Raw genomic sequence first — 17596 nt, 5'->3', positions numbered from 1 at the left:
TGTAATCGTAATAATTTCCAACATTATAAACTGCTAGCAAGCAGCAACATCGGACAAGTGAGTAAGGTTATTAATTTTATTAAAGTGATTCCTGAAAATTACCAGGTTTTATGGCATAAATCAATGTGACACCTTATTACACCAACAAACAAATAGACTGTTTTAGTATATAATGTTAGTTTAGATGGATAGTTCGACCAAATAAGCCGTGAATTGTGTTCTGCCCAGTTATTTTCAAACGCGTGGTGCGTAACCTATTATTGCTAGCTTAGTCAGTGTTTTGATTTGATCAAAATTAGTGTCGAAAGGTAGCATTATTTTATAATATTTACAGCCTGCTCTTATTTTCTGTGTTATTGTACCATTCTGGGATGCTTAATATGTTTTCTAACAAAATAAAAAACGTTAAAGTAAAAATGTTAAAATAAAATGTATAATATATAATACAATTATTATGTGTAACATATTTTAGTACTATGTAGGTCTACTGTACGTATAGTTGTATTAACTACTATTATTTCATACTAATTACTACATTTACTATTAGTAGTTGTAGTATGTGTAGGAAAAATAATATTGCACATTCTTTTTATTGTACTTTACAAATCTCAAAGTGCTACCATAGACAATAACAGTGTAACAGAAATAAGTTCTGTAATAATTACAAATACGATCTTTGGAGTAAAATGCGGCCTTGAGTTTATTTTCATCAAAATATCAAGTAATCTGCGTAGAACTGTTGAGTTGTCTAAATAATTTGTGTGTGACTTGTGTGTATTTTTTCTCAGATGGATATTACAATTCAAAAAGGGGGCTCTCTGCCAGATCTAAAACAGTGCATGAAATGCTGCAGTCATTTTCACTGCCCTTTTTGTGATGCCTCTGTTTTTCAACCAACACGGCTGGAAAAAGTGCAAACTCATCTGCAGGCACATTTTAATAGATCGGTCAGCATGAAGGTAATATTTGCAAGTGTACATCTTATTATAGTGAAAAATTGTAACGTGTTTGAACATGAGCATGTTTATGTTCTGCAGTGTGTGCATGTTTTGTTTAATTTTATTAATTGGTTTATTTGTCTTGGCAGGAGGCTGAAGAGATGTTCCTCCAGGGCCCCACTTATCACTCAAGGTATGTTTTAAATTTTTTGTTTGTACACAGACTGTTGGATTTTTGTGTTACACAACATTTCTGACAACAGAATTCTCTTCTTTTAGTGAAGTTGAGGAATTTGTCCGAAGAGTTGCTTGAGAAATGAAAAATCTCCCCATCAAGAATGTAAAGCATTTATTTTATTTGATGTTGTTTAATATGTAATATAAACATTATTAACCCGATTTTTTTTTTTTTTTTCACCATTTTTCTCTGCATTGTTTACAGCTGGATGACTTGTAGGACCTCATGAAAAAGAATACAAAAATAAAGTTTGGTGTGAGAAAATGACTCTAAGCACTATCATTTATTGTATGTAAATATAGAGTTAATGTTCATCCCCTAACTCTATACTGAAGAATGTGATAAATCCTTAAGAATTAGGAAAACAATAAATGACTATTAAAATATTTAAGTAACTGAACAATTTCTATTACAAATACAATTAATAAAAATAAACCAGACTTAATGCATTAAATCATAACCTAGTATGTGTAATATTTTATATAATAATGCATTCAGTAATAGCGTAATATTTTCTAGTAGAAAAATAGTGTAAGTTGCAATCTATCAGCAATTGAATTCAGGTTAGGTAATATCTAATCAGGTTAAATAACCTTCCGAACAGCAGGTGGCACTGTCTGAAAAAAACAATAGTTCTGGGAGTGCAGGTCTGAGTGTGCAGTTGGGCCTCCAGGCCTGCAGCTTCATAATGTTGGCTTCATGTTGCAGTGCATGATGGGAGCCACCAATCAAAACTCATCCATGGCTCCCATCATGCATTGCTGCATGAATAAATGATGCAGCTGAATTTTCCTGTAATTTTCGTAGATTGTTCATGTTTGCTTTTATTTTTCTGTTGTTTTGTTGTGACAGTAGCTTGTTTTGTGATGTTCAGAGTTGATCTGTTCGTCAGTATTTTGTATTTATTTATCGTCACCGTTCTTGAGAATCACATGCTGATTCTTGATGTCTTTAAAAACAAAAGCTTTAGTGCATGATATAACATTCTTAAAAAAAAAAGTTCATACTGTTGTTGGATCTCAAGCTGCAAAATCACAGGACTACAATCACTAATACTAAAGCTACACCTCAAGCACACAGTCAGATTTAGACTCTAAACGACATCAGGCCATCGCATGATGATTATATCATCAAATTATATTGTGACTGGATTATATTTTTTCTAACCATAACAAATGTGCTTTACAAACACAAAGTTGGAGCAGCCAAAAAAAATTTATTAAAAAAATTATTAATAAAATGTAAAGAGTCAAGAGCCCAACTAAAGCAAACGCTGACCTCTTTCATGGTGACTTGAAATGAAACATTCCATAAAACATTAAATAACACCTTTTTTCTCTTTCCTTCAATGATTCTGCTTATTAACATCAGGTGTCAACACTAATTGTCAATCATCACGCAATCATCAATCAATTATTTCATTAACTTTAACACTGCTTCAGTGTTACTTTTTAACACCCCGGTAAGATGGACTCATATGTACACTTTGGGTGTTAATTTAACACTGGGGATTTTATATTTGTGGTGTTTTCTTCTGCATATAAATATCACAATAATATTAAAAAGTAAAACACATGGTTTGAAATGACAATCTAAAACATTTTATTTATCTTTTAAGTAGTAATTGTTTAAATGTTTAAAGTTATTTTAAGCAATGAAATGCTTAAAAAGAAGAGGGAGGAGACCTCCACATGTCACCTTTCGGCATAATCTACATTCACTCTCACCCTCTTGCCTATCGTCTTTGGTCTCATTCTCACTTCCTCCCTCTAATCAGCTCTCATCACTAGATACTAAAAGTTCAACTTATACTCTTCTCTCCACTCTAACACTGTGTTTAGACAACTTCTGCTCCCTTTCCTTTCTTCTGAACTCTCCTCCTCCTCCTCCATCAACCGACTTTGGCCACTGAAGGTGGCTGTTTTGTTTATGAAAAATGTGGCAGTTTTCCACACCACAATTTAACACGCACATCTTAACAGCTAACACACACACACACTTGGTTATTGAAGCACTGAGATTGACAAGAGCAGCTTCGCAATCCTCAGTACTCATCTTGCTGAATCTGGATCTGGACCAGGCCGAAATGTACAGGGCGCTCATATATTTGTTTTGCAAAAATGTTCCCACAGGTACGTTTTTCTAATGAGACTGGGCTGATCTGTCTGCTGCTTTTGACACAGTTAACCACCAGATCCTCCTGTCAACTTTCAAGAAAAGGGCATCTCAGGAACCGCAGTCCAGTGGTTGAAGTCTTACCTCTCAGGTACCAATAGAATATATTCTACTAACTGTATCCACTCTACTAACAGTCTACAGTACTACTACTCTAAATGAGAGTTAGTTGACAAGTAGTTGCAAAGTTACTCATAGTTAGTAGGATGTCTGAACAACATGGTGAGTAATGATAACAGTTTCCATTTTGGGTGAATTATCCTTTTACAGTTTTTCTCGATTGCTTAGACACTATAACCAGGCTTTTGAACTAAAATTTCAAAACCATAGTGCCATTTATCATAAAGCACACCCATTTCCCTAAACTATAAACACTATTCCCCTGTTTTGACACATGAATCAGATTTGTTGAACTGTCACTGCAAAACTCTCTGCAAAATCCCTTAATTTCTCATTGCCTACACCATGTTGTCATTTAGAAAGCACTAGCATTCAATATTGTTCACTCAAGTCAGCATAGCTTGAGCTCAATTAGCACACAGTTACCCACGTGGAAACACTAAGAGTCGAAGTTTATCACACAACAATCAGAACCTTCAATAAAAGAGCCCGAGTCAGTTCATTCAGTTTTGGAACAATGGATCCAGATAGACGTGATTGAAAAGGACGAGGACACCAGAGAGGAGGAAGAGGATGAACAAGAGCAGTAAGGAGTGGAGGAAGAGGTGAAGGAGGAAGAGGAGGATGAGGATGAGGTGCAAGGAGACAAGGAGTCTCAGATGAAATTCGTGCCACTAGTTGATCATGTCCTTGTCCATGGTATGACTATGAGGGAGGCTGGGCAATGAGTTCAGCCAAACTTAAGTTGCTTTACCATCACCTCAATCATAAGAACTTTCAGGGAGAAAAACAGGTAGGTGTACCTCACTGTACTCTACTGTAACTTTTGAGTGCTGTACTGGTACAACACATGCATCAAATTGCCTTACATACAGATAGAGTTTCTGTCTGCTTCCATTTTGTAAAAAGGATGTTATAGTTACAGTTATCAGAACTTGTATTTTTGTAGGATACAGAGACGATGGAATGGAAGAAGCATGACTAGACATTTCAGTTGATGCGTGCCAGGGGTGGATCCGGCATGCAAGAGGATTTTACCCCCGCTGCCTGGATAGGGCCAGTATAACCTGTGATGTTGACAAGATTCAGGTGCCGAAAAGGTCGAGCACCCACGGAAAAATACGAGACATTCTCCATTGATTTTAACCAATAAAAAAACGATTGGAGCTTTCAGACATGATCTTCACCCTTTATATAGTTTATTTAAGGCCGTTTCTATCACGTTATTTTAATGACAAACGTCGAGAGCCCATCCAAGTGATGCGCAAGCACAAATAGCTCTGCTATCGATTAGATACATGCACATGCTCAAACTCAAACTCTCCTTGCATCAGATATCAGCGAGAGCATGACTTGCAACAACACTCGTGAAAATAATGTGCTTTTGGGTCAAAATTGGCAGATTGGCACCCACCCCATTTCCTTTTGTATATACTTTTGTTATTGTTTTCCTTTACCTAAGTTTATCTTGTTAATCATTTGGGGAAGGGTTAATAGAGAGGTGGGTGCCATTTTCTTTATATCTTGTTTTCTCTTGTTTAAGCTAGTTAGGGAGTTAGCATATTATTGTATTTTGGTTTCTTTCCATTTGTAGATTAGTTACAGTAGTTTCTGCCTAAATAGTTAGAGGGTTTATGTTTGTTATTTTGGCCTTGCCCCCTCTTGAAGCCTTAATCCTCCCACATCTGTATAATAAATGAACTTGTTTTTGATATTGAGTTGCCTTTGGTCTTTGTTAAAGCCCTGGGGTTGGGAATTGCATTTTGCTGCCTCCACACATCACACCATATTTATTCTGTTACTTGTTCCCTAAACCCTAGACTAGATGGGGACGTAACAGCTACTCTAAATGAGAGTTAGTTGACATGTAGTTGCAAAGTTACTCATAGTTAGTAGGATGTCTGAACAACATGGTGAGTTAATGATAACAGTTTAGATTTTGGGTGAATTATCCCTTTAAGTTTAAAGCTTTTAATAGGCAGAGGGATGTTGAAAAATTCACGATAAACATGAAAGCAAGATTGAAACCAAACTTTTTTTTTTTTTTTTTACTGTAAGTGTGATACACACAAAGTATGTATACAATTGTATTTTTTATTTTTCTCTGAAATCTGTGTATAAGTTCAGTGATTACCTTATTTTTTATGCAGTGTACAAACTCAAATGTATATTGGTTTATATGGGAAAAAAGGGACTCTTATTTTGATATTCTTGCCCGGGAGTCGCGAATGGACTGGTGAACTGCGCATGCTTCCTCATACCAACAGAGGAGCTGTGAAGAAGCAGACACGACTCTGTCATTTCATTTTCATCCTGTTTTCACAGGTAAAAGCCCAGAAATGATAAGAGAAACCGTCAAATATAGAACGGTGATTGCACTAGTATGATATATGATGAATGTGAAGTGTTGAATGTGTTTTATCTTATGACGTTTGTTTTTCCTAACGTATGCTCTCTCGTCAATATGAGAAATATGATCTAAATATGCTCCAGTGATCTTTATATCTAATTATATAGTTTTATTAATTGTGTGTGTGTTATAAAATGTGAATCGTTCAAGTTAATGTGTAAAATAGACCGTTGGATGTCACTCGTTGAAGCCATAGACTGTAAAAAAATATGGACGTAGCGTCCGTGACGTCACCCATAGAGTTCTGAACATACCCTGCGTTCCATTCGGAAGGGCTCATCCCTATGCCCTTATCCCTTCAGAGGGTTTACCCTCCGGAGTGAGAGCTTCGAAGGGATGAAGGGTGTAGGGGTAAAAAAACTGTTCTTCTGGAACGCACTTCAGCGTCATCTTAATGAGACAATCAAGGAGGATAAATTGTGCAAGCTGCGCCTTTTGTTTAACGTTTTTATTTATTTATTTATTTTAGGTTTACCTCATGTAGGCTATATTGTATCTATGTATTTGAAACATTTGAATGGACTGATAAATGAGCCTTAAAGTTTTTTTTTTTTTTTTTTTTTGAAGTACAATGTCATTTTGACCATAATAATGTACCAAATCTAACTTGTATAAATATTACAGTAGTACAGAAAAATATTATACATACCTTTATAGTTAAAATCGAACTCCTAACCTTATGTACCCATTCTGTGGCGTCAAACAACTTCCCTGTGCAAAGGATCATGGAGGCCCTAAGTGTCCATCATCATTCCGAAGGGCCCTTTGAAGTGGCCAGTTTTGAGCACTTTGGTTTGGAACAACCCTTCAATATGGCGGCCATGATTATTTTCACTCCGAAGTGCCCTTCGGAGGGCGATATATCCCGTTTGGAATGCACCGATAGACTGTAAAAAAAGATGGACGACGCAACGTCGCTTCCTTCCATTGTATTGAACTGAAGCCAAAATGGGCTGATGAATGGGCGCTGACATGTTACGCAATACGTCAAAAAAAAAAAAAGTTTGGAGCCTGGGCATGCGCAGAAGGAATCGTCAGTTGAGCCGGAGGCGGAGTCCCGATATCAAACTTCCGCCCAGACGACTGCGTCATCATTCATGTATTTTAAATAGACTATAAAAATTATACACAATTTAAAAGTCTACCTATAAAATAATAGGCTATTCTGTTTCTAGAGCAATAATATTTTTGAAACAGCAAATTCAGTAGATAAAATCAATATAATATGCCACTAGAAACAACTCTAAATCGTCAGAAACGGTCCTGCCATTTTAAATAAAGTTCAACTAACGTTACAGGAGATCGATTGCTGTAATTAGAGTAAGCTATCATTAGTTTTGTCCTGCTAATTATTATTTTATACCCATAAAAATAATAAGTAACTGCCAGATAACGATCACCTGCTTTTTCCCGACATGGTTAACATTAGGTGTGTTATCTTAACTAATAACATTCATTAATTCACTTATAACGCCCACATTTGATGTTACAGAAAAAAAGTTCAGTGATCCGTCAGATCCTGTAGGTCGGTTAGTACAGTTTACTGCTGAACAACTCATTTTGTTGGTGTTAATGACAAAGAAGTCGAAAATTAACAGTTAGTTAATACATCTTCAATCTCCCCTCGAAGCTCCGACAGTCCTCAGACAACCTGTCAATCAACTTTGAATCATGACGACACGCCCCGTTTTTATAGAATCAAATTGCTAGCTAAAATCTAAATCATCACAAAAACGAACAATTGAATATGTATCAGTGTGATAACAACTACCTTAAATGACCAAAACCATCTTTCAGAAAGTTTTATTTGAAGCGGAATTTATTTTTAAGTTTTCACTGAAGTCTCATTCGACTGCATTGAGAGGGCGGTGTTTATGACCTGTACTGCATCCAGCCTCCAGGGGGCGATCAAAGAGCCCGTGGCTTCACTTTTCAGAACGTATGAGACACACCCGGTTCTGAACAGCAGTTTTGCACCGCACGTCACTCCCGGATAACTGAAAATGGGCAAAGAGGCGGGGAGGTGGTTTGAGCTGATGTGATTGGTTGCTGAAACCACGCCGGCCTAGCTCGACGTGACCACGTTATCAAGCAAAGGAGCTATCTATCTAGATACTATCTAAATTATTAATAAAGATAAGTTTTAACATCAGAAAGTTCTAAAGGTTTACTGTCAATTTACGGTGTTTTTTTAAGATATAGATGCTCCCAACACCAGTAATTTGTGTTGGGTGTGCAAATAACAACATGGAACATCAAATGGGACTTCATACCTTTATAATAGAGATAGCGAGATGAATCCAATCTGTGGCACTTGGGTAAAATATAAATGTCCATTGCAAAACAAAAAAAAAATTCACATTTCTTCTGAATGATCTGCTCTCTGTCATCGTTCTTCAAGAAAGGATGCAATCTGAGCAGCGATCGTATCTAACAAACAAATGAGCCTGTGTCCAAAGTATATTTTTTTCAAAATAGTGCAGCAGTTTTAGTTATAATATCCAAGCAGTGCTGTCAGAGTTGTATATCCTCCTGGTATTGTCATTGTAGTAACTTAAATCTCGCAATCAAAATTTTCAGCCAATGCACGATCCAACAACGTGTGTTCTGTGTCTCTTCCCCATGCATGCACATCTACGACACACATCTCAAATATTATGCAGCAAGCCATATTTTATAATTGTATAAAATAATCGAGAAAAAAAAGCACAAAAACGGCTGAGATGCCAAATTCAGCGGCAGCTGAGGTAACATGACGGCTCTCAGACAGCAGCGCAATCTACCTGTCACTCAAGTGGCCACGCCCTTAATTATGCAGAACTTTAAGGCTTAATATAATTTAAACGGATAAGTTATAAAAAAATTCACCCCCCTCAGAGTTGTCATGAAGGGCAAAAATAGCAGTATAGACCAAAACCACAATTTGAACCAACTTGTAAACATGTTTTTTTCTGCTATAAACTTGGCCAATTTAACATGCGACTCTATGAGATTCTGCTCTCTTTTGGAGCCTGTCCCTAGCGGCCAGTCGATGAATCGCAGTTTAAGTTACTTCCGTATTGGCTTCACGAGAGAAAGGGGGAGGTTGCCGCTTGGTTGAAGCTCATTCTGTTGCCGCGTTTGGCGCGCTTGGTGGTCACGTGACCGGGCACTGAGGGAAGATGAGAAAATGTGTTCTTCCATTATAGAGATTTGCCTGTGAGGGAAAAAGTAGTAAATCGTGTGAGTATTTACATTATACAGTATATTTACAATATATATATATATAATATTTTAAGAAGACAGCGGTTTAAAATATACACTTTTACACTATATAAATATATATTTTGAGAAAATATAATTCTAAGTCATATTGTCTTTATAAATTATAGTATTGATGTGTATATAAAACGTCTATGTAGTATTCAGGTGTCAAAAGGGTAAATTGAAGACATGAGACAAGAACATTGTTAAAATATGATTTATTGTTATACAGTGACATTAGAGTGACGAAAAGGAGACAGAACAGAATGTGAAGCAAAGCTTTATAAACAATTGTATGTACTTGAAATTGATTTCTGACAGTGATTGTGCACTAAATAAATATACCAACAGAGGAGCTGTGAAGAAGCAGACACGACTCTCTGTCTTTTCATTTTCATCCTGTTTTCACAGGGACAGTAATCTGTCTGACGGGTCTCCGGAGGCGGGGCCTGCAACATAAGCATTTGTGGTTGTGAATACAGTATTATGAAAGAAGTAAGTACGAAAGAAAAGAAACATCAACCATGTGCAGTTGGACAGAAAAAATGGTTGTTTGAAAAAGGAAATCAAGATATTTCCTGTTAGATTTTTGTATGTTAAATAGAGAATTGTGCAAAAAGTGTTTTATGAAATTGAAAACTGAATTGAAGCCTAAACAATTAGTGTGTGGTTCTGCTGTTTGAGTGTCAGGTTTCAGAAATTGTGTGACTTGTAAGGATTTTGTGTGAGTGCAGTTGAAAACAAAACTGTAAATTCAGAGTGGAGAAGAGATTTAAGAAGTTTAAGATAGAAGTTCACAAGGCATTGATGCTTCAAAAGACTTTCTCAACAAAACGTTCCTGTTCCTTCTTTACTCTTTGGAGAACGTACTCGGTTACTAACGTAACCTCGGTTCCCTGAGATACGGAACGAGTACTGAGTATGGGGAAAAGTCTCCCTTTTTCCCCGTCAGTGAAGCCTTTTTCAATAACGCAGTGTAACTGCACCGTCATTGGTTCACTCATAGACAAGTTGTTGAACCAATGGCGGCGCGGCATAGCTGCGCTGTCTATGGCGAGAAAGCGCAAACTTTCCCGCCGAAAGGGGCGGGGTTAAGGGCTATATAAGCAGGCATTTCGCCATAGGATTTCAGTGCCAATCGACTGAAGCGACGACTCGGAAGCCGCAGCCTCGTGGCACGGCAAGTAACGCAGTACTCGTTCCGTATCTCAGGGAACAGAGGTTACGTTAGTAACCGAGTACGTTCCCTTTCGATACTTCACTCGTACTGCGTATGGGGAACGAATTCAACCATGCCGTGCCACGGCAGGGAACGACGTAACTTGTTCTGGACACCGGAAGGGGACCAAGAAAACAAGTATGAAGCAAAGCCACCGTATCCCTTGTTACACTACAAGGAATGAACCTGTAACGGTGTGAGGCGGAACTCGCAAGAGGCTGCCAAATCACACTGAAAGCACCCGAGCTTGCAAGGTCGGGACGTCAAGATGATAAAACCTGACAAAGGTGGACGGCGAAGACCAGCCGGCTGCCTCACAGATGTCTTTAATGGAAACTCTGTTGGACCAAGCCCATGAGGAAGCCAGAGAGCTTGTAGAGAGCTTGAACAGCTCCGAGGACCAAACCTGGCTCCTCCAGAGTGGGGCCACCAGAAGGACTCTGTGTTGGTCTTCCCTGATGCGCCTGATAACCTGGGGGATCAGTGCGATCGGGGGAAAAGCATAGAGGAGCGTATGGCCCAGATGGAGCATCCACTCGTCTGAGGGGATGTTGCTCTGTGACAACATGTCCGCGCCCAGGTTGGTTTTGCCAGGAATGTGAGTCGCTCTGAGCGACTGGAGTCTCGGCAGGACCCATTCCAGGAGACGTTTTGCCAGAGCACATAAGCGGTTGGACGAAAGACTGCCCTGGTGGTTTATGTACGACACCACTGTCATGCTGTCTGATTGGACCAAGACATGGCATCCTGTCAAGTGAGCCTGAAAGGATTGAAGGGCTTTCATCACTGCTAACATCTCGAGGCAGTTGATGTGTAGACTGCTTTCCTCGTGACTCCACGAGCCGAAGGCTGGTCTGTCCTCACACACAGCGCCCCGACCCGAGTTGGAGGCGTCTGTTGAGAGCACCGTCCATCGTGAGACCGCCTGCAGGGGTACTACAAGATTGAACCAAGTAGGGTTCAACCAAGGTTTCAGGGCTAGAAGACAGGCTTGATTGACCTTGAGACAAAAGCGGCCGTGCCGCCAGACGCTTGGAGGAACCCGAAACTTCAGCCAGTACTGTAGAGGCCGTATCTGAAGAAGGCCGAGCTGCAGTACCGGGGAGGTGGAAGCTATCAGCCCTAACAACCTCTGGAAGAGCTTCAGAGGGAGATAGGCTTTGTTCTTGACCGAGGCCGCGAGCTGCTGAATCGCCAGAGCGCGTTCCGGCGAGACTACTGCCGTCATACGGACTGAGTCGAATACTGCCCCCAGAAACGAGATTTGCTGGCTGGGGCATAGCGAGCTCTTGGCTAAGTTGACCCTGAGACCCAGACATTGTAAATGGCTGAGGAGCACGGATCTGTGGTGTTCCAGCTCGGCTCGCGAACGGGCTAGAATGAGCCAGTCGTCGAGATAATTCAGAACCCGGATTCCCCTTTGTCTCAAATGCAAATCTCAAGAATCGTCTGTGATGGGGGGCTATCTGGATGTGAAAATACGCATCCTTCAGGTCCAGCGAGCAGAACCAGTCCCCGGGGCAAATGTGCGCGAGGATCTGCTTCAGCGTCAGCATTTTGAACTTCCGTCTCATGAGGGAGCGATTCAAAAGTCTGAGATCTAGGATGGGTCTGAGACCATCCTTCTTGGGGACCAGAAAGTAGCGGCTGTAAAAGCCTGACTCGCTCTCTGCAGGGGAAACTATTTCTATAGCTCCCTTCCTTAGTAACGTCATAACTTCGGCTTGGAGAACGTGAGCGTTGTCTGTGTTCACCAAAGTTTGCAGCACCCCGCCGAAGCGAGGGGGCCATCGTGCGAATTGGAGCGAATAAACCTACAGACTGTTTTGCGGGAATCTAATATGCCAAAGAATGATATTGATGATATCTTTGAATTGTTTAGATTTTAATTTTTTTTTTTCTAAATACAAATTTTCTATATATAAATGGTAATTGATCAAATTTGTCAAACAGTTTTTTTAATCATGTAATCAAAAAAAAAAAAAAAAAGGATACAAAAGTTGTGTTTGTGTGCATGTAGTAATTTGTGATCAGATTAGTTTAACCTGTACATGCTTACAGTTGAGAAATACAAAGAAAAATTGTACAGAACAAGTTTCTTTTAAGCCCACCCCACTGAGGAAAGTGTTCCAGAAAACACATCTTAAAACATGAGCATATAATTATTAAGCATAAAAATTAAATACAACATGGACATTACATGTAGGCTAAATATACTTAAAATTAATTTTTCTCATCCCTTTGCCAAAAAAAAAAAAAAAGAAAAAAGGAAATTCCATTAGTTGTCATATTGATTTAACTTTCGGTGGAATTTTTCTCACTTTGCAGTTGTTTAATCAACTTTACAATGTACAGAAACAAAGTCTAGTTGGCTTTATTAGAGCTGAGTTTACACCATAACCTGTCCCAGAATTCCTCATGCATCTCTGGGTCCTGTGGCCAGTCGAGATAGGTTCTAGTTTTTACCAGCCGGGCCAGTCTATGATGGGAGGATAGCCAGCGAGACGGAATCATTTCTAGGAAGACCAGGATAAGAATGTCCCTGTGTTCTACCTGGAGCCTGTAGGTGGCCAGCTGCATCTCCAAAGAACACCAGTTGCTACTGAGGTAGTTGCGACTGACGAGACAAAGAGTCTGGCGACTTGCGTAGATGCTGTCTGTGATGTTTTCCACAATGTCTTCTCCCAACTGAAAGTCCCGACTATGCAGACAGAGACGCAAAAACGGAGGGCCGCGCCTCTCTAAGTTCGGAAGAAGTTCCTCCATGACCCAGTGTTCATCTTTAGCGCTGTAAGACACAAAAACATCATAGCGGTACTGATGTTTACCATTCCCATGCAAAGCCTCTCTGAACCATCCACTGGCGATGTGATAGAAAGGAGCAATGTATTGGGCTGCAAACTTATATGACAGTACCACAATAATAAAAATACACAAAAATGCAGAGGTGGAGGCAAAGAACACAAATTCAATTTCAAATGAACAGTTCTCCTTAGCATAACCTTAGCATAGGATCTTCTCCTTAGCATAGGATCTGTGGTGTTCCAGCTCGGCTCGCGAACGGGCTAGAATGAGCCAGTCGTCGAGATAATTCAGAACCCGGATTCCCCTTTGTCTCAAATGCAAATCTCAAGAATCGTCTGTGATGGGGGGCTATCTGGATGTGAAAATACGCATCCTTCAGGTCCAGCGAGCAGAACCAGTCCCCGGGGCAAATGTGCGCGAGGATCTGCTTCAGCGTCAGCATTTTGAACTTCCGTCTCATGAGGGAGCGATTCAAAAGTCTGAGATCTAGGATGGGTCTGAGACCGCCATCCTTCTTGGGGACCAGAAAGTAGCGGCTGTAAAAGCCTGACTCGCTCTCTGCAGGGGAAACTATTTCTATAGCTCCCTTCCTTAGTAACGTCATAACTTCGGCTTGGAGAACGTGAGCGTTGTCTGTGTTCACCAAAGTTTGCAGCACCCCGCCGAAGCGAGGGGGCCATCGTGCAAATTGGAGCGAATAAACCTACAGACTGTTTTGCGGGAATCTAATATGCCAAAGAATGATATTGATGATATCTTTGAATTGTTTAGATTTTAATTTTTTTTTTTTCTAAATACAAATTTTCTATATATAAATGGTAATTGATCAAATTTGTCAAACAGTTTTTTTAATCATGTAATCAAAAAAAAAAAAAAAACTCTCTAAGTTCGGAAGAAGTTCCTCCATGACCCAGTGTTCATCTTTAGTGCTGTAAGACACAAAAACATCATAGCGGTACTGATGTTTACCATTCCCATGCAAAGCCTCTCTGAACCATCCACTGGCGATGTGATAGAAAGGAGCAATGTATTGGGCTGCAAACTTATATGACAGTACCACAATAATAAAAATACACAAAAATGCAGAGGTGGAGGCAAAGAACACAAATTCAATTTCAAATGAACAGTTCTCCTTAGCATAACCAATAAAGTTGTGGTGGTCAATTCCATTGTCACTCAAACACTGCAGTTCTTTCATGGTGGGGTTGAACATGTGAACCTGCACCTTCCTGTTGTCCTTCACCAATGAGAGCAGCCACGCATTATCACAACTGCAGTACAGACCCAAGCCCTGAAGATAGAGATATTTCAAACTAATGAGATGTTCCACCAAGTTTTGAAGAACATTGATGTTGTCTTTTAGAATGAGCACTAGACCTGTCAGTGCCTTTAAATCTTTGGTCAGACTTCCATCCAGAAAGAAGAATCTGCAGTTCGCCAGGATCAGCGTCTGGAGTTTGGTCAGATTGTGAAACATTACGGCCATGTTTGGCTGCTTAGTCAATTCAATATTTGCCAGTTTTAGGGTTTTTAAATGAACAAGCTGATTGATTACAGACAAGTCTCCAATATCGCCTGAGAACACTGAGTTAAATTCCAGACCGACGACCGATCGGACATATTTCCCAATGAATTCATTTCCACAGCTCACATATGCTGCATCTATCTGAAGTGTGACTACAGATGTCAAGAGTGAACTGTTGCAGTCCTCAATAGTCACATATTGACCTTTGATGTGCAAGTTTAGGGCCTGATCCAGTGTAGTATTACTCCCAATCACAAGCTGCATTGGTCTCAGGCCTGAACTAATTAAAATATTACTCAAATTATATGGAATTATGCCAAATATATTGGATAAATGCAGCTTGATTGGTGACATGTCAGGTGGGAAGTTCAGATCTCCCAGTAGAAGTGTGCCAAGGTTAATAAGATGTCCAAATGAATTAGATTCGATATGAATAATAGGATTTTCTTGGAGATCTAGGACCATTAGTCCATATAAACCACTGAATGTGTGTTGATAAATGCAAGATAACGTGTTGCTACAGAGATATAGCTCTTTCAAATTGTTCAATCCAACGAAAGCAAAATCTTCTATGTTAGAAATGATATTTAAGGATAAATCTAGAGTTTCAAGATCTGTGAAACACATAAATTGGTATGAAACTATCTCATCTAACTTATTTGATCTTAGAAACATAAAGAAAAGCTGTTTGACTATCTGTGGATCTGAAACACAAAGAGATTGAAAGTCATTTGGTGTGAGCTCATGATTAGCTATGTTAACCAAAGTGAGGTTCCTGAAAATCTGAAAGAACGAATATACATCTAAGAGGTTCACAGGTAATAATATTTTTTTGAGATTAATTGTCTTAACATCTTCACAGCCATCTGAGATATTAGTAGGAGTCAGTGGCAAGTTAACAGTTTCATAACGAACTTGAAAAGACTCAATTAAATATAACTTTGCTGCTGTACACAAGTCATCAATTTTAAGTACATCCATCGTGACAATCAAATAATTGATTTTATGTACTCCAATTAAAGAAAGAACTCGGAGTAAATCAGTGGACAACTGTAAGGAAAACACAAACAGATTTCCCAAAACTTCCAAAGCTCCCTCATCTACATGCTCTAATTTTCCCAGATACAATTCTACTTCTTTAATGTTTAACACAGTAGATATGTAACCATGAGAAGTGTTGAAAACTGAGCAGTTTGGGTACTGAAGTCTATTTAATGTGTGTTCATTTAGATTAAACACCTTCAGTGATTTTATATTTGCCAGTCGACACAGAACCTCAGATATATCCTTCAAACACACTTCGAACAAGTATAATTTTTGCAAGTGTGGAATCGTTTCAAAAACATTTGGTGCCAATAATGATAATCTATACTTTGAAAGATGCAATGTGTTCAGTGAGGGAAGGCGACTGAAATCAAGAGCTACCTCAAAGCATCCTTTTAAAGCAAAGTAAGTTAATCTTAATGAAGTTACATTTGTCAAACCATTAAAAGCTTCCAGAGGGATCTCTGAAAAACATCCATTAATTTCAAGGTAATCCAGAGAAGCAAAACGTGCGAATGAGTCAGAAGCCAAGGCACCGTGGCAGTCTTGTTCCATTTGAATGCAGAGGTTCCGTAAGTTTGATGGAAGTTCACGCAGGTCTTCTTTAATGTCAGTGACATGATCGCAGGAGGCAGTGTTTGTTTTTCCACCACAGGTTTCAGCAACAGGAAACTCTTCTGCATCACTGTAGAAAAGACATTTACCAGCAGACCAAGAAGAAACACATGATATCTTCAGAGATAGTATTAGAAATGAGAACAGAAGCACCATCTTCAATTCCTCAGTGATCTTTACAGCTTATGATTCTGCTCGTCTGGGCGTCGTCTCTGTCTTTCACTGGACATAATTAACATGTCAGACCATTTGAATAAGATATAAACTTCCCTTTTCTGTGGCTGAATTCTATGAAAGTGTGACTCTTAGTCAGTTGCCTTATTTTCTCTGTGGTTTTAACACCATGTATGAGAGCTTAAAGGCATAGTTGACAAAAAATGAAAATTCAGTCATCATTTAACCTCATGTTGAACTTTGTGTAGTAGGGCAGTCTAGTTACCGCCCTATTAAACATAGTTATTACCTGAATGACAAGTGCGACAGCCTATTGGTTGCCATTCCGGGGGTATTTAAGGCCTAGTTTATGTCACCTGGGTGCGCATCGTACAATCATTGTTGTGTGTGGGTGTGTGCACGCAGCTCTGCGGGAGGTATGTATCTAGCTGTTTGGTGCGAGTGTCTATGCACTATTTAAGTTTGTATATTTGTTATAGCCAGGTTATGGTAAGGATTGGTGCGATGTTGCTGTTGGGTACAGGCTGTCTTTCACCCCAGGTATGTTAATTCCAATGGATTAATGTTTGTTGCGGTGTGACTCACGGTAACTCATGCTCCGATCGTATTGCAGTTTGTGTGTGCTCTGATGGAACGCATGCATATTTGCAGTTCATCGATTACGGATAAAGCTGTGAGTAACTGAACCTGTGTGTTTAGCGATCTACTTCTGGGTATGTATATCTAGTCCCTTGAGCATTATTGGGTTGGTGTCTTTGATTTTTATTAACTTTTGTCTATTTTAGTGGGGCAATTGACCCTTCGCAAAGACCCGCCCCCCCTTAGTTACTGTTGCTTTGTCCAACAAGCCGAGGCGCTGTCATGCCACACACAGTGAAAAATACATCGCAGAGCAAAGAGGACACTGACAACACGTCGACAGACAAGACAAAGCTTATATGAAACAAAGTCCCAGCTTTCAAACTGTGTAGTTTAAGAAATTAAAACAATAAAAACCGTTTTGTGACTCTTTAATGTGTCGTGACAGATTGCTGTAGTGCCTCAGCTCAAGAGGCTCGTAAACCGATCATCTCTTCCTACTAGTCCATTT

The 17596-nt window shown here is 39.4% G+C and overlaps 1 protein-coding gene across 1 annotated transcript; it reads right to left on the bottom strand.

The window, feature by feature from the left end:
* Positions 1–12671: 12671 nt before the first annotated feature.
* On the bottom strand, positions 12672–16608 carry LOC137035363 (toll-like receptor 13). The gene is made up of 2 exons (XM_067408558.1): positions 14292–16608; positions 12672–13345 (listed from the first exon to the last, which is right to left on the bottom strand). The coding sequence occupies exons 1-2, from the start codon at positions 16486–16488 to the stop codon at positions 12708–12710; spliced, it is 2835 nt and encodes a 944-aa protein (XP_067264659.1). The 5' UTR covers positions 16489–16608; the 3' UTR covers positions 12672–12707.
* Between the last annotated feature and the right edge of the window lie 988 nt (positions 16609–17596).

This window comes from Chanodichthys erythropterus, chromosome 14 (genome assembly GCF_024489055.1).
Source record: "Chanodichthys erythropterus isolate Z2021 chromosome 14, ASM2448905v1, whole genome shotgun sequence".
Taxonomy (NCBI): domain Eukaryota; kingdom Metazoa; phylum Chordata; class Actinopteri; order Cypriniformes; family Xenocyprididae; genus Chanodichthys; species Chanodichthys erythropterus.
Note: the sequence above shows the minus strand (reverse complement) of the source record. Positions and strands in the feature narration are given on the sequence as shown.

What these genes read in the sequence shown, in the direction of transcription:
- LOC137035363 (XM_067408558.1), bottom strand. Translation starts at nt 16,488, where the DNA reads ATGGTGCTTCTGTTCTCATTTCTAATACTATCTCTGAAGATATCATGT. An exon ending in TGACCACCACAACTTTATTG is followed by an intron (nt 13,346 to 14,291) that starts GTTATGCTAAGG and finishes TCCTATGCTAAG; the next exon opens with GTTATGCTAAGGAGAACTGT.